Consider the following 23747-nt stretch of genomic DNA (forward strand, 5'->3'; position numbering starts at 1 on the left):
AATGATATAAACTCATTTTCTGCCCTATACTTTTTTTTGTAAGATACAGTCTCATCCTGTCACCCTGGCTAGAGTGCAGTGGTGTCATCATAGTTCACTGCAGCCTCAAACTCCTGGGTTTGAGCAATCCTCTTGCCTCAGCCTCGGAGTACCTGGGACTACAGACATGCACCACCATGCCCAGCTAATTTTTCTATTTTTAATAGAGATGGGGTCTCGCTCTTCCTCTGGAACTCCTGAGCTCAAGCAATCCTCCTGCCTCAGCCTCCCAGAGTGCTAGGATCACAGGTTTCAGCCACCAACCTGAGCCTCTGCCCTATTTATACCCACCTCCATACACTGAGATTCTTCCCGATTTTAACTGTTTCTAATATATAGTTATAAAAGTGATAGCAAAGTAACAAACCTAAAAAAAGATGTTTTTATTTCAACCTTAGATATAATCCCTAGATAAATCTCATTCCATAGAAGGAGTGATTTTTGTTTTGTCTTGTTTTGTTTTGTTTTTTTTTGAGACAGAGTCTCACTCTGTAGTCCAGGCTGGAGTATACTGGCGTCATCATAGCTCACAGCAACCTCAAACTCCAGGGCTCGCGTGATTCTCCTGTCTCAGCCTCCTGAGTAGCTGGGACTACAGCTGTGCACTACCACGCCCGGCTAATTTTTCTATTTTTTGTAGAGACCGAGTCTCGCTCTCAGGGTGGTTTCAAACTCCTGGCCTCAAGCGATCTTCTCACCTTGCCTCCCAGAATGCTAGGATTACAGGTGTGAGCCACCTCACGAGGCCAGGAGTGATCTTTACCTGATTGTTCACCATAAACAGGCTGGGTAGACCTTTGGAGACAATATGTAGTTTATTCCCATTTTATTTAATATCTTTTTCAAAAAATTTTACTGTACGTACAAGTTGTGAATATGGCTGTTTCGGTAATATACCAATGGATGCCAAGAGTAGATGATTTGTTATTAAGATGGTTGCAAGCATTGGACCAGATGGAGAGTATCAGACTTGTAGGAGTTCTAATCTAGCACCTCAACAAATATCAAAGGCAAGAGGATAGGAAGGAAGGATGCATAGAATTTTGAGAAGAATAGATATAAACTTGTCAATCCACAAAGTTGAAGCAGAGATTTTTACTGCTGTGTGTAGCATCTGCTTAGTGAGCCCCTCAACAGCAAAGAAAAGCTTCATTGTGCTAGACTTAAATTCTGATTCATTGAACAGTGTAGTCTTCAGGAATGGAAGGCACCCTTGTGAACATGGGGCTGAGAGTAAAATGGTTTTAAGTTAATGTAATTAAAACACAAAATGAGATTTTTGGCCACGTGAAAGCTAGCTGCAGTGCTGTGTGAAACCTCTTGCCATGATCTTTCTCTCCTGCTTTCTTTCTGCTCTCATTCTGTGTTTGAGCGAATGGAGACTGGGGGAATAGTGAAGTCCCAGAGGGACAGAGCTCTGTTCTTGCTGAAATTACAAGCACAGAGCTGCCTGGGCATGAACATGTAGTGTTTACTCTGCCAGTATGAATACAAATAGTCTTATTATAGGGGACTCTGTACCCAAAGACCACACACACACACACACACACACGCGTGCAAGAATTTAAAAAAATTAAAGCTTTTTTTTAACCCTTGTAAGACCTAACAAACCTTAGTGGAAAGGGATGTGTTAAGCAGCAGCATAGGACTATAGCTATGAGTAGTAGATCTAGTATAGGGAACACATGTTTTCCTTTGCCCAGTACTTTAATAGTTTTAAAAACAGAAAGCTAATAGTATTTGTTTAAGAATTTTTGACTTTTTGCTAGTTCTCACTTTGTTCTTGTTCTACACTTTTCCCTCCTTAGTTGCCTATTTTCTTTGTTCTCTTTTTTTTCAGATGATTGACTAGGATTGAAGCTGAGTGTTAGCTTGCTGTTTCTGAGCCCTTGAGCTCAGGAGGAATGGGAGTGATGTTCTTTTGTGAGCAGTTAGTGACTAATGCTCAGGATGGCTGGTAAAGTCAGTCAGTGGCCTTAGCGAGATTATAGGGCACTGCACGACAGGAATGAGGTTGCAGTATTAGTATCAAACTCTGCTACCAATAGCTTGAACATACAATGGAGCATGTCCACTAAAAGACTGACCAATCTAAGGATGGAGTTTCAGCAGTCAGAACTCTGAGGGACAGCTGTGCCTAAGTGATGACAAGGTGTCAGTACGACATATGTCCTCACGCTGAGCCCAGTTTTATCAGGGCAAGTTGACTTTCAGCTATTGCAGTTTAATTTTCTTTGGCCAAAGAGCAAGTTTGTCATGAGCCTGGCACTCTACATATTACCCCAAGAATGATGTGAAAGGAATGAAAAGAGTTCATGCTGATGAGATTTGGAGCAAATCTGTCCTGTCCCAAAGAGAATGGGCATCTGAACAGAGCCTTGAGAAATAGTTTTATTAAAAAAGGAATAAAAAATTGACCTGTTAATGTTCTGAGAGCCAAGGCTCAATGTAAATGCATTGATGCTACATAGACATTAAATCATCATAATGTGGTGTTCTCCAAAAGTGACAGCTCTACCAGGTCATCATTGTAGGTAGTATTGCATTACCATGAAGGATTAGAGTTTCTGGGTTTGAAAGCTTAGCACATGGGTATAAGGAATAAGGGTAAAACAAGAGATTCCTGCAGAATTTTCCCATGAATTGAGATGCTTTTCTCCTTGATCAAAGGCAGAAAACCTGCACTTATCAGACCATTGGCTACATGGGTAGCCAGTCTCTCTTCCCTATTTCTCTTCCGGGATAGCAAATAGGTAAAATGGCGATAGGACCAGGACTTGGACCTATTCAGTTCCATTTAGTTTTAGGTAACTTGTTTGCCATTTGAGGAAGAATATTGGCTGTTTCAACAGAGATGTGACCTGCATTTTGAACATTTGTGCCTGTGTTAAAAGCAAGAGAAAGAGAGCTTTTCTGATGCAATGTTAGCTACTTTCTCCTTTCTATTTTCCTAGTTGTCCCTTTCCCATAAAGAAAGATGTTACTAAAGGAATGCCAACTAATGCATGATGAAAGGTATAGGAGGACACATTTTTCTCATTGTCAGATTGGAATGGCATTGCATTTAGTATGTATGTAGAGTAGGAATAAAAAAGATATAGGACAAATCTGTGAACTGTGTTACGTGTAAATAGCTCCAAAGATGAGTTGTCCAGGATTTTTCTTAATAGTTTCAAGTAAAGATGAAAACTGAGGAAAATGTGATTGCAACATAGACTAAACTGATTTCATTTCTAGCTGCTATGAAGCTACAGTGATGGGCACTGTATGTAAATACACAGCTAGATGAATGTGTGCTGTTGAGCCAGATACAGAAGAAATGCAGCTATCCAACAGTTCTACTTTACTACTTCTCAATTTTGGAGGAATTGTTTTCATTTTCCTGCCAGTTTGCTAACCTGTTTTGATCATTTCGTGGACGCTGTAATTGCAGGTGGGAACATTTTGAGTAACAGTTCGCAATCCAGTACAGCTGCTTTTCGCACTAACTCCCGTTATTAAAAAGCTCAAGCTAAGATCAAGCCAAGGGCTGTAACGGACTTGACAGAGAACAACTTAACTTTGCCTGGTAGGACAAAGAAAACACTAGCCTTCTTGAGACTATGTTCTTTTTTGTTTTGTTTTGTTTTGTTTTGTTTTTGCAACAGGGTCTCACTCTGTTGCCCAGCCTGGAGTGCAGTGAGTGGCACAATCGTAGCTCACTGCAACCTCGAACACCTGGGCTCAAGTGAGCCTTCTGTCTCATCCTCCTGAGTAGCCAGGACTACAGGTACATGCCACCATGCCTGGCTATTTTATTTTATTTTATTTTACTTTATTTTATTTTTGTAAAGACAAGGTCTTGCTATATTACCCAGGCTGGTCTCGAACTCCTGGCCTCAAGCGAGCCTCCTGCCTTAGCTTTCCCAAAGTGCTGGGATTACAGGTGTGCGCCACCATGCCTGGTGAGACTATGTTCTTATTTGTTCTGAAATAAGTTATAAACATTATTTTATTTCTTTATCAGCTCTGCAAACTAGATCAAGAATCTCTAAATTGGGCAATGATGAAAGATATGATAGACAACTTTTATAGTAATTTTAATGCTGGCAGAAATTAGGATCCTGTATTCCTTACCATTTCAGAACATGGGTCTTTTAACATTCTCTCCCATCACTCCTGTCATAATGAAAAGCTGAGATGAAAAGACATATTTAGAAGCAGTTATAATAATTAGGTACAGGATGTATACCCAAGAAAGGATTGGTAATCAAAGACTGGAATTCTTGCATGGCATAAAATTTTTCTTAAAAATTTTTGGGGAGAAAAGTGTATTCCAAATTGAATGCAATTTGATCATCACCTCCACATACACTACCACACTTAAGAATTGTGGTGGCTTCATTTTTTCAGATGGGCACTAGGTGTCAGGGTTTTTCCTTCTCAAAATCTTAGCATTCAAACAAACCTCTTGAACTGCCCTATTCGGTGAGGTGTCCACTGGTGTCCTTCCCCGTTTATCAGTAGGTATGTTAGGCTTTACCTAGTGTTCCCACAATGTATAATTACAATTTTAACTCTTTGGTTAGAGATCTACCGAACCTTACATCATGGCTGTATACATTTTTTTTAGGAAGAGGATGATTGAAGAGGAAATAAAGTAGTATAAATTAAAGTTTAAAGACTAGCAGCCCTCATGACTGCTATTTTGGTTTCTGTTCCACTTTATGTTCTCAGGGGTGAAATAGGGAGGACAGGGAGGATTAGGAGTTCAGTGGGGAGTAGGAACTGCTCAGCCCTACCAATACACGTATTTTATTGGTGTTTAATTGTTGACAATGGGCTGACATCCAGTACCACTAAAACACAGCATCTGTATAGTTTTTATTTTTTACCATAAAACATTTTAAACATCCAGAGAAATATGAAGAGTGATATGACAAATACCCCTGCATCTACTGACCAGCTTAAACAAATCTTACCATTTTGACTATGCACCTCACTTAAATGTTACTATAATCCTTTGAAATCTCCAATTTCAGTATCAAAAAAAAAAAAAAGACATTTAGGAGTTGGATAGGGATAGGAAGTTGGTAAGCTAATATAAGCCTAAAAGATTAGAAGAAATTAATTAGTAGATCCATTTTGACAGTTCTTAGGCTGGACCTCTTAACCCAAAGGACCTCTTATTTTAGAAAAACCACCATAACTCTCTGTCTTAATTCACTTGGTTGACATTTCCCATACTCTCAAAGGAATTTCTTGGGTTATCCTGGACTCAGATTCTAGTGGAAATCATTATGCTCTAAAACTCTGCTTGGAGAGAGTGTGTATATGCTTGTAGGATTAGGTGGTAAGGAAAGGGTTGACCATTTCTCATGAACACAATACCCAAATATTTTTCTAGTTTAACATCAGATTTTTGTACATTGTTTTGCTCAATTTAACCTCAAAAACAGCTCCATGAATGTGAAGCTAATTTGGATGTATTTTACTGTGCATTTGTTTCTTTCTTTTGAAATTAGTTTAACTTTTCATGCTGGATGTGGAAATTGAGTCAGTGTCAGCTTTTTAAATATGCATTAGAAAAGAGGCATATTTGGATTATAGTACGCTGAAAGTGAACTCTGAAATAGATCTAAGAAAAGCAGGTCTGAAAAACAGACCATGGTCTATGTGCTGATTGTTCTACTTATTAAAAGGGACTAAAGGTCTTTGCCACTGATCTTATCCCTGAAGATGGGCAAATGAATGTAAGTGCTTTGAGATCCTCAGAAGAAAAGGGTCACCTAACACTAATTATATATAAACATTCAGAATTTATGCTTGCCTTATTTTTTTTCAAGGGCTTCAGAAACCCCATTCTGAATCCTTTAAGCAAGATAGGACTGATAGAGAAAAATGTATTATGGAATATGTGGTAAGATAGTTTTTAAAAAAATTATATACTTTTCTTCTTTTACTCCCATTCTAAGTGAGTGTATTTGGCTCCATATCTTTGCCTAAAGTGATCTTCCAAACCAAAGTTGGATCCCTCATTAGAAAAATATTGAGGTTCGTTTTGAAAAATAAGTCTCCCTACCATGGAATTACTGGTAATGAATTTCTGACACTGCTCTTTGGGGATACATATGGAATTCCTTCTGAATAACTGTTATTGGTGTTGGAGGTTTCCCATCAGGTTGATTAGTTTTGACTCATTCCTTTGGTAACAAACCAAGGCTCAATAAACTTGATTGAGACTGAGAGTGGTGGCACACTCCTATAATCTTAGCACTGTGGGAGGCCGAGATGGGAGGATTGCTTGAGGCCAGGAGTTCAAGAGCAGCCTGAGTGAGACTCCATGTCCACCAAAAAGAAAAAATTGAAAAAATTAGCCAGGCATGGTGGCATGTGCCTGTAGTCCCAGCAACTGAGCAGGCTAAAGCAGGAGGATCGCTTGAGCCCAGGAGTTTAAAGTTGCAGTGAGCTATGATGATGCCACTGCACTCTAGCCTGGGTGACAGAGTGAGACTCTGTGGTGGGGGGAAAACAAGCTTGATTGACTTTGAAAATCCTAGTGCTTCCATTGGCCCACCTGTAGAGGGCTCCTCAGTTGTGCAGGGTCCCTCAGTTCCTTTCAAAAGTAAGTCTAGAGATAGCCTTTAAACAAAATAACGCACTTTTGTGTATGTCTTAAGTTTTAAGATTTCACTGAAAAAGGATGTGACATAATACCCTAAGTCAGGAAACTTTACAGCTCCAACTAGAGGCAATAATGAACATCAGGACAGCAACAGATGACACCAGAGGATGAGGTGTAGCGTGGAGCACCAGAGTTCAACATTCATTCCTATGATTAATGGGCAAGGCTTCTGAAACTATAGTAGGCCAACTTGTTTAATTTCCATATCAACCAATTAATCCTGTGCCCCATTTCTCAAATACCACTGGCTATGTGCTCCATTGCATGTTAAAAAAAAAAAATTTGAATGCTTATTAAATTACGGTGTGTGCTTATATAAAATTACTGTGGTTTTGTGTATATAAATATTACAGGGAGAAATAATTCTGCTTAAAATATTATTTCTAACATTTTCAAAGAATTACCTCTGGGATGAAATTTTTTGCTCTAAAGTTATATTTTTCTTACCCTTTTATTGCTTTTTAGAGGGGTTAAGGTAAGTTCGTTTGGCCATTTTTGAATTATCCAAGCATGAAAGTTTTTCAGCTGTTAAGAAAATTGTTTTGAGCTGTTTTATGTGATCATACAACACTAGACAATGGAACGTGATATCTGGCAGATAATACAATATAGAAAGGCATGGACATTTTTTTCAGCATGGCTTTTCCAGTTGGCACAAATTAAGTCAAATATTGCATTGTCTTATGGCTTAAAAATACATCTTTAAAGACCTATACAGTATTTTCTGATATTTCAACAAGTATGTTTTATTATGAGACTAACATGAGTTAAACTTACAATAATTATTTTTTGATAATATCTAATTACAGATTTGATATTCCTTGCAAGATACAAAAGGGGGCAAAAGCTAACATTTTGTTCTGTATCTAAAAAGGAAGTCAAGTTCGGATTCCGTCTCTGTGGGTCTTAGTTTTCTCATCTTCATGATGCAAATGATGCCCGGGTCTGCTTCAGCTCTGACATTTCTAGGATCCTGTGTAATGCTGCTGGGTGGTCATCTTCCTAGCATTAGAACAATAGCTACTGGAGGCTGTGTCAAAAAACTTAAGTTTTAGACTTTTAGCATGGAAAATAACAAATAAAGCTTGAACATCTCAGCCACAGTCTAACCTATATTTAAATCTGTATAGGAGGATATTGTTATAGCTGAAGTCAAAAGTGGGGAGATATAAGAAAGGTAACCATAACAAAGATAGGCCCATTCTGTTTTCTCACAGCATAGCTAGAGTTGATGGATGCTTCTTACACCCTTAAAAACCCAAATCCTGACGTGTTTTGCCCCTTAGCTTTTCCTTCAGATTTCTTTGTTGAGCATAATATTGTTGTTTTATTTTGTGGTAACAGCAGCCTTGGAAAGCGCCTATGTGCGCTTGCACATTCTATTCACACTGATAGTACAATTAATGTTGATGTCAATTTTGGTGTTAATTTTGGGTCATGATTAGTGTTGACACTTTGTGTCAGACTAATGGCATTTATGGGCACCATCAGAATAAATGTTAATAGTACCATGTTTTTACTATCTGTTATAGTAATATTAAACTAAGGTCCTCCCAGGAGAAAAAAATACATATATGGATAGATAGATAATGCCTTTCTGTATCGCTGGTGTTACTCAGCGAGAAAATGACATCTCAGGGCAGAATCCTAATCACTGTTTGGAGCATCAGAAATAATGATCACCTCTGATCGGAGGTTGTGAATAATTCATTCGGTTTGATTTTCACGTCCTGTCCAGTGATACTTTTCAAACCAAATGTGTTTCTACAGGAAAATAATGGTCCCACTTCTTATGGAAATACTGTGGCACAAATCATTTTACCCACATAAAAACAGTTAAATAAGACTGTTCTCTTCTGCTTGCTTTCTCCTCCTCATCCCCTCCTCCCTCACTTGAGCATGTTTATTCCAGCATCAGAATGTGGCCAAAGAAATATTTTCTTCCTTAGAACTTGTATAAGGGAAGCAAATATTTATTTCTGCTTATCCTTAGCTCATTCACTGTAGCGCTTTTGATCCTTTCTTTTTCACTTTAAGATAATTAGCTTAGGTTGATAACCCTCAACCTAAGAACACTTGCTCATTTGGAATGTTCTGTCCTGAAAAATAATCAGAAATTAAATATTTTAAAACTTACTTAATGAAAACATAATTTGCTAAGGACCCAGGACCATTTGGTTAGTCAGTACCTGAGAGAGGCAGTGGTCAAGGAAGAAGATGCTGGCACTGCCAGTCTGAATCTGAAACCCATAGACCATAAACCCACCCACTCACGGGCCGGCTACAGGCTGCCCTTTTGTTGCTTTCTTAGCCCGTCAGTCTTCCTTCAGCCTTAGTCCTGGAGTGTCATTTTCACCAGGTTTCACCTGGATAAAAACATTAGGGGGAAAGAGAAGACGAAAAAGGGGGAGTCAGTGATGGAATTTTCCTTGTTTATTATTCCTTAGTTAATATACAAGGCAGCTTGGGCTTAGGTGCCTTGTATATTAGGCGAAATCAATGAATGTCACATTCCTAATCACATTGTCACACTAGCGTATACCGTTACAGTGACTACAGAATTTTCAACAAGAAATCTCGATTGTGTATATAATATAGATAGCCCCATCTATATAAAGTAATTTGACTGAAAAACTTACAGTGTCCTAATTAAGTGTGGGGGGGATATGACTGTCTTCTGAAGTAATGACCTAATCCTCTGAGACAAAGCTATTATTAGATAGAATATTTTGAACCATTTCTCCTGAATGTTGTGACCCTTTTTTTTTTTCTCTCTTCTAAATCTAACAAGGGCAGGGGGAAGCGTTTTCCAACCTAGTTTTCATCATCAGACAGAAAGTATTTTGCATTCAGAAACGATTTCCAGTATCAAATTCAATTTTGTCAAGTGATTAGTTGAGTTTGGAAGAGAATAATTTAAAAACACAGAGCTGGAAATGGCTGTGTTGCTTCTACGCTGGAGGAGAGCAGTTGCTATTCTCAAGTTGCAAGCCCAAGCTGCAAGCCTCCTTTTAGTGACCATGCATCACAACAGGATTATTGTTACATATCTTTGCAGCTGTTACAGACCTGCATCTGTTGACACCAGGTGTTCCTACCCAGGCCTGCTGGAAGAAATAGGGGAGTGGGTGAATTGATACCTTGCCTATCAGTGCAAACGTCCTTTTATGTACATATGTTTGTAAAGCTCTTTAGTCTCCTTCAAGATGAAAGGCTCTGTATAAATATAAGCTTTCGATTTTAGTACATGTTTGTAATACATGTGGTACAGTCCTAAATATGTATTTAGCTGATAGGCACTGTTCTTGTCTATTGTACAAATATTGACTTTAAAAGTATAAATATGTATTTAACCATCAGACCAGAAAAACACTAAAGCAGTTACTTCTCAGGTAGAGATATTAATATTGTATAAACCTATATATGCATATGTTTACATTCTACCACATCATTGTAGAACATTTTTTTAAAAAAATGAAATGATAGTCCCAACAAACTAAGATAGTTCTTGATATTCTTTTTCCTTTAAGGTGAGTCTTGGTTTTTAATTTTCATATGTTTATATCGCTCTAATTTTATATAAATAAGATCTCTTGTTGTATGACTAAAATCTAGAATCAGTTCCCCTAAAATATGAGAAATCCATTAGGCTGGTGAGATTTTTCCCCCTTTAATTTTTGTTTTTTTTATTATGGAAATATTCAAACATACACAAAAGTAGGGATAAATAATATAAACTTCCATGTACCTGTCACCCAGTGAAAAGGTATTTATTTGGTAGTCGTCTTCTCTCAGTTAACTTTTATTTAAAATTATCAGTGCAATATAAACATGTTAAAGAAAATTTGGAAAATGAAAAAATACACAGTCTCATCCTAGTAATTGTCATCTCATTTTGCTCCATTTCTTCTTTGTTTGGGGTTTTTTAAAAAAATATATTTTGGGGACAGAGATATATAAAGGTAAGGTGTCATTCTGTTGCCCCGGCTAGAGTGCAGTGGTATCATCACAGCTCACTGCAACCTCAAACTCCTGAGCTCAAATGATCCTCCTGCCTCAGCCTCCCAAGTATCTGGGACATGCTACCATGCCCAGCTAATTTTTCTATTTTTTGTAGAGACAAGGTCTTATCTTGTTCAGGCTGGTCTCAAACTCCTGACCTCAAGCAATCCTCCTGCCCTAGCCTCCCGGAGTGCTAGGATTACAGGCGTGAGCACCCAGCCCCAACATGCTTTTAGATTGATGGAGTTGTAATATAATACATATTATGCACTTAATATGTGTCGAGTACCATTCTAGGGCTTAACATGTATTTAGTCGTCGCAACAAACTTATGCAGTAGGTTGTTATTACTCCCATTTTACTAGTGAAGAAACTGAGGCACAGAAAGATTGGTAATTTACCTAAGGTTATGTGGCTAGAAAACTGAGTCTCAGTTCTGTCAGATTCTAGTTCCAGATTCAGAGTCTCAGAATCTGACTCTTGAGTCTGTGCCCTTAACTGCTACACTGATTTGCTTCTCACAATTACTATGGTATGCATGCAATTTTGTATCCTACTTGTTCTAATTTAGTATTACATCATGGGTACTTTAAAATGCTATTCATAGTCTTCATAGCCATTATTTTATAAGATTGCACAGAACACTAACAATGACCTTGCTATCCAATTTATTTTCTTCCAAAATGATCCTATCATGTTTTTTTACTTTTTATTTTCAAATAATTTTAGATTTCAGAAACGATACAAAGATAATATAGAGAGTTTCCGTATACCCTTCACCCAGCTTTTCCTAATGTTAACATCTTACATAACCATGGCATAATTATGAAAACTTAAGATATCAACATTGGTACAATTATAGACTTTTTTTAGATTTCACCAGTTTTTCTACTAATGTCCTTTTTCTGTTCCAAGATCCAATCCAGGATACTACATAGCATTTAGGATACTACAATGACATTTATGTCTGTTCATCTCCCATATTATATTCAGCTAAAGGCAGTGAAACTAATCTAGAACATACTTCCTCAATTTCTCTAGTAAAGGAAATACAATTTCTTTTTGTGTGAACCTTATTTTAGAAAATAAACAATTCACGTTAAGTATAAGTTCCTTAATTTTTTTGTGCCTCAGTTTCCTCCTGGCAATAATAATAGCTACCTCTGAGTTAATAGTAATAGTAGCTATTTGAGGGCTTTTATATGCCAAGCTCTGTATTAGTTTAACATGGTGTTCCTTAAAATAGTTACTCCAGAAAGGTGCTATTTTCCCCATTTTATAAAAGGAAAAAGTGAGGCTATAAGAGGTTAAGTGTCTAAAGTTAACAGCTAGTATAAAACAGATTTGAACCGAGATAATTTGACTCCACAGCTTAAGCTCTTGAGCACTATCAGTGTTGTCAACTTTTATTTAGTACAGTATAGCGTGTAATAAATGTTCAGTTAATAGTAGCTATTATTTTAAAAAATAAAATAGTTTAATGATATTTAGGAGTCTTATTCCATGATCCCTAAATATAAGTTATGGACAATGTTCTAAGCCCTTGGTGTTGACTTTTTTCCAACTATTATTTTTAAAAATGAACTAGCAAGGATTTACTCCCGTATTATGTGTAGGGATCCTGCAAGGCACTGGAGGAGATGATATAATGAATGGTTCAAGATGATAATCTAAAAGCAGTCCCAGGCAATATATGATTAATTTTCAAATGAATCCTCTACCCTAGGTCTTAGTAGGTGACCAGAAAAGAGAGGGGTGACTTTAGTCTGGAGAAAACACTTTAGTCTGGAGAAAGCTTTACTGAAGAAATGGAATTTGAATGAACTTTTTGCAATGGGTAAGATTTGGACAGGTTGAGAGGAGAGAAAAGTTCAAACTTTTTATGTTGAAGTTAATATAATAGATTTCTGCTTCCAACAGTTTGTTCCTCAAACACACGGGCATTATTTTCTTAATTTTGTATGTGGGGACATTGAAGCTCAATAAAGTTAAATAATTTCCCAAGATCACACAGTTAATAAGTTAATAAATCTGGATTTAGATCTAAGTTTATTGGACTCCACAGGCCATGTTCACCATTATATGCCCTATCCTTTGACTAGCAATGAAATCTAAATTTTACTGTAAATTGAGCAACAGATGCTTTCTTAGATGTTTATCCATTGTGCTAACTCAGAACAGAATATCTTTGAATTAAGGAATCTTGCTGTACTGAGACTGGTATAACACTCTCCATTCCATATTGGTACTTTTTAAGGCGGGAGTCGGGGCAGTCGATGAGGAACACACTTTGGAAAGACATTGATAAAGAGTAGTATGTTCTTGGTGCTACTGTGTTGACACCTAATTAGAAGTCAATATTGCAAGCATAATAACCTGGCCAGTTGCTGAACTGACTGCCCAAGTGACACAGTTACAGTCCCCAGGTACTAATGAAAGTTAAGAGTATTATTTGCCTGCCCAGTGCCATATTGTCACAATGTTTACATTAGTACACAAATGCTAAAGTAGATTTTTCAGGGATTGTATCTAAGCTTCTTCTGGCCTAGGTGGCTAAGGTTAATATATCGTAAAATTTGGTGTAAAACCCAATCTTCCTAACAACAAATGCATTTAAAGGAAAGTAGACAGAAACTAGCTTTTCTTTCCTGAAAAACAAAAGAGATTTGAAGTTAGCGGGGAACAGAAGAAGGCAGTTAAAATATTTCTCCACATATAGGCATGATATTAACTAGCTTCTTAAAAACCACAACCAAAATTATCCTGATGTGGGGAGTTTCTCTGTGCTATTTTTTTGGATGATATACTTTTCCTTCCTTTATCTGTTTTTAATGAGCAAATAGAGTAATACCTTATCTCAGAAGGTGATTGTATTTTATTCATTTTTATTTGTATTTGGCCAATGATGTGCTACATTAAATAGCTTATATTTATCTGTGGGTATTTCATATATATATTTCTTAATGCTGAGAATCACAAATAGCTGTGTGGAAAACTTCGACCAGCCTGATTACAGTGGATGTGCAATTGGATTGAGGAATGTGTACTCAGAGCTTATGATCACTGGCCCGATTGAGTCTGGGTGATGCATGTGGCTTTCCAGGGATGCTGCTATTTACATCTGTTAATGGCCCTTCTTGATGGCCAGCTCCCCAATGAGGTGATACGCAGCAGCCTGGGGATGCGGGACCAAGGCTGCAGATGTGGCTGGGGTCCATGAGGCAGGACCAGGAATGCTCATCTAGTAGGCTTTGTGTTTGGGGGTAAGTGGTGGGGGTGAGGAAGGGGCGAGAAACAGAAAAAAGGGGGGGAAAAAAGAATGGAAAACATTACTTTTCCAGGTATGGGGAAAACAGACAGGCAGACATGAAAAACTGCAGCTGTAACTAGAATAGAAAAGAAATAGAACTTGCAAATAAACAAGTGGAAGGATTGACTAGTTTTCATATAGCAGGCAATTAAAACAGGACAGGGCTGTGAGGGTTTGGAAAGAGACATGTCATCTCTGCCTTTTAAGTCAATATCATTTATTTGTGTGGCTGGTCAGATGCTGTTGAACAGAGATCAGAGATTTACATATATCATAGTGCAGCGAGAGATTAGTTCTTTGCATCCTTTGGTTTTCTGGTGCTGGAAGAAAGCAGCAAGAGATGGTCACAAGGATGCAATGTTGAACAATAGCAAATTCTTGCAGAAGTGGAAGATACCTAAAGCAAGCCAGTAAAGAGTGTTTCTGTTATTCCTGTCAAATTCTAGAGGACAGTAAAAGGACCCTGGATAACAAAAAGTGTATAGTCCATGAGAAGTAATCCTCTCCCTGTTCCTTTATGTGTTGAAGATTTCTTGGAACAAATCTTAACAGAAGATGTAAATAGTGTCTTAGTATATAGGGCAGTAAAATGAAAATTCTGGATTTAATCACCATTGCCATGGCATTCTTCCACAGGTATCTTGAGTGCATTTAGAATTTGGTTTTTCTATTTTCTTTGAGCAGGCCTAAAGAAGGAATTGAAAAAGCTTTGAGATACATGTAAACCAGCTGTCCTGAGCATAATCTAGAGCAGTGTACTAGAACGTTTGTTTTAGTCTCCCATAGGGACTCTGGCTCTTCAGCAATGCATATCTTTACATCAAGGCTGTCTAGGTATGCTTTGATACCCTCAAGGAACCTGAAAAAAAAGTCTGCATGGAAGAAACCCGTATTCATTTGTTTGTTTATGCCTCTGCAGGTTGGCATGGTAGCTTGGAAAATGACCCTGAAAAGTCCTGAATATCCAGAAGGCCGAGATATCATTGTTATTGGCAACGACATCACATACCGAATTGGGTCCTTTGGACCTCAAGAGGATTTGTTGTTTCTCAGAGCTTCGGAACTTGCCAGGGCAGAGGGTATTCCACGCATTTATGTAGCAGCCAACAGTGGAGCAAGAATTGGACTGGCAGAAGAAATTCGTCATATGTTTCATGTGGCCTGGGTAGATCCTGAGGATCCTTATAAGGTACAGACTAAGAAAAGATAATATTTCAGGATGCCATATGGTTATGTGTGTCTGTGTATACATGTGTAGAGAGTGGGGGAGAGGTAGAGGCTTAAGTTCAAAAGTTGCCACTTACAGTAAAAATTAAATATAAACAAAATTATTTATGAAAATTCCTTAAGACACTGTATTAAAGGCAAATTGTTTCTCAATATGTTCACCTGGTTTTTCCTCCAGCTTTAAAACAGATCACTATTTCTTTGGTTGAACACTAGATAAAATAGTATGTGTGCATTTAGCATAAGACATACTAAACCAAAAATACGTATGTTTAAATGATTCCGCTGTGGCTTCCAGGACTTATCAGTCAGTCATCAACAAAATCCCTCATATCCTCAGCTTCTGCTCCAACCTACTTGCTGTGCTTGAAACCTGTGTCTCCCCTAAAGACATTGCTTCCCCTACAGCCCTCTTAAGTACCAACTGATTTCTGTCTTTCTTTTGTACTACTGAACCTGGATGGGGAATACAATCTTCCTTAGTCTTCATTGTTACTTCCAGGCCCTTTCCCCTGCCTTCTCCCTGAAAAAAATCCCGTCTTTGAATGTCATGCCATCAGACTGTGCCATACCATCACTTCTCCTTATTGTAGTGTTTCCCAACCCTTTGGTCACTCCCTCTCATTCTTTGCATCTTTTAGTTCCTGGCACATTGCCACTCTCTCCAATACTGCTAGTCATGTGATAATCCTTGCTGGTTGCTGTATCCACACGGATGATCTTTCCCATGATCTGGCCTCTTGGATCCTGGCCTTCCTCTTCAAATGGTCCTATCCTCCACACTAGCTCAGCCTCTCATTCCCCATAATCTCAACTTCAAGCATCACTTCTTTCGCCACCCCCTCCATCCTGTCTTTCCAGCTCACTCTATCTAATGCCTCAAGTCTAACAATCCTTTGAACTCACCAGGACCTACAACTGTTGATCCTGCTACCTCTCTTCTGTTCTTCGCTCCTTCCTTATACCCTCATTTTATTCCTATTTAGCTTAAATCCCAAGGTCAATGATAGGTGAGTGATTATAATCACATCGTAATCATTACCTTTCCTTCACTTTCAACTTTTTTGCTTTTTTCTTCATTCTGCTTACTCTGCCTTACAAAAACCTTGTTTAAATCCAACTCTATGCCTATGCCTACCCCTGCACAGCTGAATATTGTTAAAGAAAAGCACAGTTCCGTTGAGTGATTTTACTTTAAATTCAAGTTTACCAACCTTTTGTTTGATGGTTTTACATCTCTCTCCTCAAACCTCTAAGACCCTATTCCCCAATCCTCACTTTTAGTTCATATCAGACCTTGCTTCCCATTTCACCAAGAAAACAGAAACAGTGAGTTTCCACAACTCCCACATACCTTCATCTGTGCCCTTACTTTCCACCTTTTTTCCTGTACTTTGGATAAACAGTTCCTGCTCTAAGGCTTATCCCTGCACTTAATCTTCTCCCTTCTTGCCAGCTTCTTCCTGCTCTTTCTTTCCTTTTTTTTTCCCCTGAGACAGGGTCTCACTCTGTTTCCTGGGCTAGAGTGCCGTGGCGTCATCATAGCTCACTGCAACCTCAAACTCCTAGGCTCAAGGGATCCTCCTGCCTCAGCCTCATGAGTTACTGAGACTACAGGCTCATGCCACCATGCCCAGCTAATTTTTATATTTTTAGAGAAACAGGGTCTCACTTTTACTCAAGGTGGTCTTGAACTCCTGGACTCAAGTGTCCTCCCACCTCGGCCTTGTGAAGTGCTAGTATTACAGGCCTGAGCCACCACTCCCGGCCTTCCCACTCTTTCTTGCATCATCACTTTTCCCTCTCTATTGGATCTGCTTTTTTAGCAGACAAACACCTGTCCTGTCATACCTCTACCTCATTTTCTCCTTCCCTTTACAGCATAACTTCTTAAAAGAGTTGTTTATTCTTGTTGTCTGCAGATGATCTTCTTCCATTTTCTCTTGAACCCACTTTATTTAAGCTTGTACCCTTACCATTCCACTGTAGCTGGTTTTGTCAAAGTCACCAATGATTTTATGTTGATAAATTCTATGGTGATTTCTCAGTCCTCATCTTAGTTATTTGATGATTCAGTAGTATTTGGCAGTTGGTCACTCCTTCATCCTTGAAATCGTTTCTTCTGTTGACCTTCAGTACCCCGGAGTCTCCTTTTCATCTTTCTATATGCCTGGCTTCTCTTTCTCAGTTTGCTTTACTGCCTTTCTTTTTGGTGTTTTTATTTTTATTTATTTATTTTTTTTGAGACAGAGTCTCACTCTGTCACCTTGGGTAAAGTACCATGGCATCATCATAGCTCACTACAACCTCAAACTCCTGGGCTCAAGCCATCCTCTTGTCTCAGCCTCCTGAGTAACTTGGACTATAGGCGCACACCATAATGCCCAGCTAATTTTTCTATTTTTCGTAGAGACAGGTCTCACTCTTGCTCAGGCTGATCTTGAACTCCTGAGCTCAAGCAATCCTCCCGCCTGTGCCTCCCAGAGTGCTAGGATTACAGGTGTGAGACACTGTACCCGGCCAACCTTTCCTCCTTTCAGTGGAAGAGTGTTTCAGGGGATGATGGAAACCATCTATATTTTCATTGTGGTGATGGTTACACAAGTCAGAACTCATCGAATTATAATACTTAAAATTGATGAGTTTTGTGGCATGTAAATTATACTTCAATAAATTCATTTAAAAAGTGTTTGGAAATTGAGAGTGACCACTAACAGGTGCAGGGTTTCTTTCTGAGGTGATGGAAATGTTCTGGAATTAGTGGTAATGGTTGTATAACATCCAAATATACTAAAATCTACTGAGTCATACCTTTTAAAATAGTGATTTTTATGTTACGTAGATTTTGTCTCAGTTTTTTAAATTACAAAAAAATGTGAATGGAGACAGATGTCAGGACCATGGGAGCTGTAGCAGTACCAAGAAGTTCTGGACTGCCCAGTCTCAACCCCACCAGGACCCAATGCCCTCTCACCTGATGGTTTGGCAGGACAGCCAATATAGAAAGTGGTGTAGAAGGAAAAAAAGTGTTTCAAGAGCTCTGTCCCTGGACTTCTTCTCTTTTTCTGTTAACTTTCCCTTGGTGATCACATCCAGTCTTAAAGCCTTAAATTCCATGTATAAGCTGATAAGCTTTCAAATTTATATCTTATTCCTGAACATCAAGTTCATATATCCAAACCCAACATCTTTACTTATATCTGCCTAAATGTCACTTCTAATCCTCTTTAAATTTGTTCTTCCCAGTCTTCTCTGTCTCAACAAATGGTACCTCTGTTGTTTCATTTGTTTACGAAAAGAGTTATCCTTGACTTTTCTTTTTCTTGCACAACCCACATCCACTGTTAGTAAATTGTGTTTACATGTTTACCTTCAAAATATTTCCGGAATCTGACCACGTTTGACCACTTCCACTGCTACACGGTAGTCTAACTCTTCTTACCTGCATATTGCAGTAGCATTCTCAATGGCCTTCCTGCATCTGGCCCTGCCCCAGCCCCACCCAAAGTCTGTTCTCAACAGAAAGTGGAATGACACAGTTAAAATATAAATCAGATCACAACTCAAAGCTTTCTCTGATTAGAACCCTTTAATGGCTTCTCAACTCATTCAAGTAAAAGCCAAAGATGGTATAGTTACCTACGAGTCTTACATGGGTTAGCTTTCCAATACCACTCTGCCCTCTTTCTTGCTGCGTTCCCCCTCCACCACCATCTCACACACTGGCTCTACCAACCTCTTTGCTAGACACACCCATGCCTCAGTGTACTTGCAGTTGCTATTCCTTCTACCTGGAATGCTTTTCCCCCTGATAATCCTTATGTCTCATTTCCTTAGCACCTCAGGTATTTATTCAAATGACAATTTTCAATGAGGCCTTCCCTGGCTATTCTTTCTAAAAGTTCAATTCTCCTGTCTTCCTTCTCTATTTTATTTTATTTAAAAAAAAAAAAAAAATTTTTTAAAGAGATGGGGTCTTAATATGTCATCGAGGCTGGCCTTGAATCCCTAGGCTCAAGCAATCCTCCTGCCTCAGCCTCCAGAGTAGCTGGGACTACTACAGGCATGTGCCACCACCCCTAGCTATTTAGTTTTTTTTCATTAAATATTACTCCCATTAGTGTTATACATTTTACTTATTTATTTTGTGTATTTTCTGACTCTTCCACTAGAAGGTAAGTTCCATAAGACCAGGAATTTTTGTCTGGTTTGTTCATTCCTGTTTTTCCAATGCCTAGAACAGTGCCCTACACATAATAGGCACTCAATAAATGTGTGCTCACTGACATGCTAACAACAGTCAGTGCTACAAGGTGTTGCCATCACAAGTCATGGAAGACCAATTGCAAATTCATGTCTCTTCTGTGTTGTGCTCACTGTGGGACATAAATTCATCAACTTGACTGGTGGGCATAATTTCTCATAGTATTTAAAATGTTTTCCTCTGTTTACTTATTTTTTTGGCTGAGTGACTAATTCATTTAAATTAAACACATGTACTATGTAACTATTTTGTGAGTGTGTATGTATACATACAAATAATTATGAAATGTTAGTATGATTTTTTAAATGTAAATGGAAATTAGGATTGAAAAAAGCAAAAGGTACGAGTTCAGTGTTCACTATTAGCATTGCATAGACTTTTTTTTTTTTTTTTTTTTTTTTTTTTTGAGACAGAGTGTCGCTTTGTTGCCCTGACTAGAGTGAGTGCCGTGGCATCAGCCTAGCTCACAGCAACCTCAAATCCTGGGTGCACAGACTTTTGATTTTAACATTGAATCCCCTAAATTTGTGATTCTCATTTATCCCTTACTCATATATATTTTCATTGTACTATGGAGTTGAGAGAGTGAAAAATGGTAACTCACACAATTCTTAAATTTCGTGTTGCTATCTTTAATAGAGGTGTCACGAAAGATCAGAAAATGACCCTTTAACCCTATTGAAAATGAAATGAATGGAATATATTTGGAATTGCAGCTACAAGGTATCTTCTTGCAAGGATAGTTGGTGACAAAAAATGGGCACTGCCATCTTTCAAAGGAGACCTGTCTATACTAGCATTCTATTAGATAGTTAACTCTAAGAAGTGATGTGGCAGTTTAAAGCTAGCTTTGCAACAAGCTTCATTATGCATGCTTTGCTGTATTTCCTGGTTAGGTGACAGTGGCAAATAATGAGTTAAAAACTGTTTGTGCTTTACAGGGATACAAGTATTTATATCTGACCCCTCAAGATTATAAGAGAGTCAGTGCTCTCAACTCTGTCCACTGTGAACACGTGGAGGATGAAGGAGAATCCAGGTAGGTGTATGGGTATCAGAATAATTTGGCCATGACTAAAGAAAAGGAAATATGGTAATTTTTTTCCTTACTGTACTGCTGATAATAACCTTGAAGAACATTGAGGATTACATAATCTAGATGCCTTAAGTTCGTATCATAGCTCTACTACTTATTAACTGAAGGACCTTGTTTTTGATTGAGGTTTTAAAATTTATAATACTCATTTTAGAAAAATTGAAACATGTAAAAATTAGGAAGAAAAAAGTAAAAATCAGCCACAGTCTTACCTTTTTTTTTTTCTGAGGCAGAGTCCTGCTCTGTTACCCTGGCCCTGGCTAGAGGGCCGTGGCGTCAGCCCAGCTCACAGCAACCTCAAAATCCTGGGCTCAAGCAATCCTTCTGCCTCAGCCTCCCGAGTAGCTGGGACTACAGGCATTCACCACCATGCCTGGCAAATTTTTCTATATATATTTTTAGCTGTCCATATAATTTCTTTCTATTTTTAGTACAGACGGGGATCTCGCTCTTGCTCAGGCTGATCTGGAACTCCTGGGCTCAAACGATCCACCCGCCTCGGCCTCCCAGAGTGCTAGGATTACAGACGTGAGCCACCGCACCCGGCCCATAGTCTTACCTTGAGACCAGAATTATGAATCTTGGGTTATATTTTCACCGTCTTTCCTAAATACATATACTTTTTTCTATATAATCAAGAATAGATAAGAGTTTCTTTTATGGTTTGTTCTTTTCGCTAAAAACTATTTTGGGGAAATTTCTTATATTCTTAAAATATTATTTGGGAATATAATGTTTAATAGCTATGTAGTATTTCATCATAATAAATACATTTTGAATATTTAGACTGTTTCTAACTTTTCACTATTGTATCCCTAGGCTGAATATGCTTTTATATAAACTTTTAGGAATTAAAAAGTTCTGATTATTCTATTTGGTTTAATTTCTGGAAGTGGAATTGCTGGTCAAAAAGTCAATATTTAAAATTATTTATTTATTTATTTTTATTAGAGATGGGGGGGTCTCACTGTGTTGCCCAGGCTGGAGTACAGGGGCATAATCATACCTCGCTACACCCTTGAACTGCTGGGCTCAAGTGATGTTCCTGCCTCAGCCTTCTAAGTAGCGGGACTATAGGTGCTTACTACCACATCTAATTTTTTTTTTTTTTAATTTTCTGTAGAGATAGGGGTCTTACTATGTTGCCCAGGCTGGTCTCAAACTCCTGGTCTTAAGCAATACTCCCTCCTCAACCTCCCAAAGTTCTGGGATTACAGACGTGAGCCACTGTGCCTGGCCAAAAAGTTAATTTTTAAGGGTTTTTAAAAGTAATTTCAAATTGCCCTCCCAAGATCTGCATTTCCATCAGCAGTGTATGATAAGAATTGTTTCCCCTCTTTGATTTTTCTTTACCCTTGCCAACGTTGATTATTGTCAATTAATAAAACAGGCTAAAAACAGCAATTGTTATTTTAACTTGTATTTTTGATTACCAGTGAAGTTGAGCATTTTTATAATCTTTCTGCAAGTATTTTCCAGAGTGTTAATTGTTCCAATACTATTTATTGAATAATTCATACTTTTATGGTTTTTGTTCTGTATATTCTTGGCCTAATGCCACACTGTTTTAACTATTCTAGTGGGACAAATTTTCTCACATTCTTAACTTTTCTCCAAGTCTTATTGGCTATTTTTGCCTCTATATATATATATATATATATATATATATATAGGCTCATTTTTTTTTAATTCCCAAAAAGTTTCAATGAGTTTGATTCAAATTACCTTAGGTTTATACATTAATTTAGTAAGATCTGACATCTTCAGAATATTAACTTTTCCCAAAAAGAAACATGGTGTATTTTTCCATTTATTCAAGTGTATTTTTTTAAAAAAGTTTTGTTGTTTTCTTCATATAGATTATGCTAGAGGTTCTCAAACTTTCTTGGCTTATGGCACCCTTAGCGTCTCAGTAATTTTTTCACAGCACCCCTAGGCTGAAAGATATACCTAATGTTTCTTCTTGTTAAGTAGTTAAACCCAAACAACTTCATAAGAATTTGTGACCTAACTATTTAATCATTTGAAAAAATAAGACACATAAATTGAAAACAGTTTTATTCTTCAATAATTATAGTTACTAATTTGTGTCTGCACAACATCTCAAACCTTGGAATCAGTTTGAATAGAGCCACCTTTGTTTCTTGTTCTTCATTGATTTTTGTACAGAACTTGCTTTTTTTCACAGAAACTGCAAAAACTTGGCTTTGCAAAGATAGGACATCATCAAAAGGAATGTAGCACTATTCTAATGTTAAACCGTGGACTACCTAAAGCTTGTAGTTCACATGGGGTCTAATAGATATCCCATATCACAGTGCTTCTCTGAGAAATTTTAAATATCCTATAGTGCCCCTGGGAGTTCACTGTGGTTGGTTCCTTGGGACGCCTTGGGACACAATGTGGGTATGGTGGGATTGTGCCAACTTCTTTGTGTTTATTTCTAAATATTTTGCATTTTTTCTTGCTATTCTAAGTGGGATTCTTTCCCCCATTATAGTTTTTAACTCTTTATTACTGGTATCTATGAAAGCTATTGATTTTATATATTGCTTTTGTTACAAAGCAAGTCTGAGTGGGCCCTTGAGTATTTGTGACTATTTGGCATGTGGACCTTATAAAAAGACCACATTACCCCACAATTAATGTGGTTCATTAACCCCTTAAGGGAGATTAGCTTCATTTCTAACATAACTCTAGAATTTAGAGTCTGGATACACGACAAAAGGAAAAATTGGGGGAATTATTGGGAGAGGCCAAAAATAGAAAGGCAGCAGAGTCTGGGAAGCAGAGATGCAAAGTCACAGACCAACAGCAAGGGCAAAGAGAGGGAATTGATGGAGGGCTGAAAATAAAGAAGGGAACAGAGAAATATGAGGGTGGGGGAAGTAGTTTAAGAGCCTCTATGGGTTACTTATTTATTATTTCAATTTATAAAACTGTGCCCAGTGCCAAGCCTTCTGGGTACACGTGGAACAATAAATAACATATGCCCATCTCTACTTCCAACTTTGTATTTTTCCTTTCTTATATTAGTTGCATTCCCCATCTCCCATTTCCCATTATCAGCTATCACTCTTAATCCCTTGCCGGGAAGACAGATGAGTGACTCCCACTAGATCCACAGGATGCTTTCTAGACAACT

At 38.0% G+C, this 23747-nt stretch overlaps 1 protein-coding gene across 2 annotated transcripts in view; it reads left to right on the forward strand.

The window, feature by feature from the left end:
- ACACA (acetyl-CoA carboxylase alpha) overlaps nucleotides 1–23747 on the forward strand; it is a 233382-nt gene that overhangs the window by 149627 nt on the left and 60008 nt on the right. For both annotated transcript variants that reach the window (XM_069482312.1, XM_069482311.1), the window contains 2 exons: nucleotides 14935–15204; nucleotides 20448–20545. In XM_069482312.1, the coding sequence (XP_069338413.1) occupies nucleotides 14935–15204; nucleotides 20448–20545 (368 nt within the window). The remainder of the gene's footprint in view (nucleotides 1–14934; nucleotides 15205–20447; nucleotides 20546–23747) is intronic.

This window comes from Eulemur rufifrons, chromosome 9 (assembly GCF_041146395.1).
Source record: "Eulemur rufifrons isolate Redbay chromosome 9, OSU_ERuf_1, whole genome shotgun sequence".
NCBI lineage: Eukaryota > Metazoa > Chordata > Mammalia > Primates > Lemuridae > Eulemur > Eulemur rufifrons.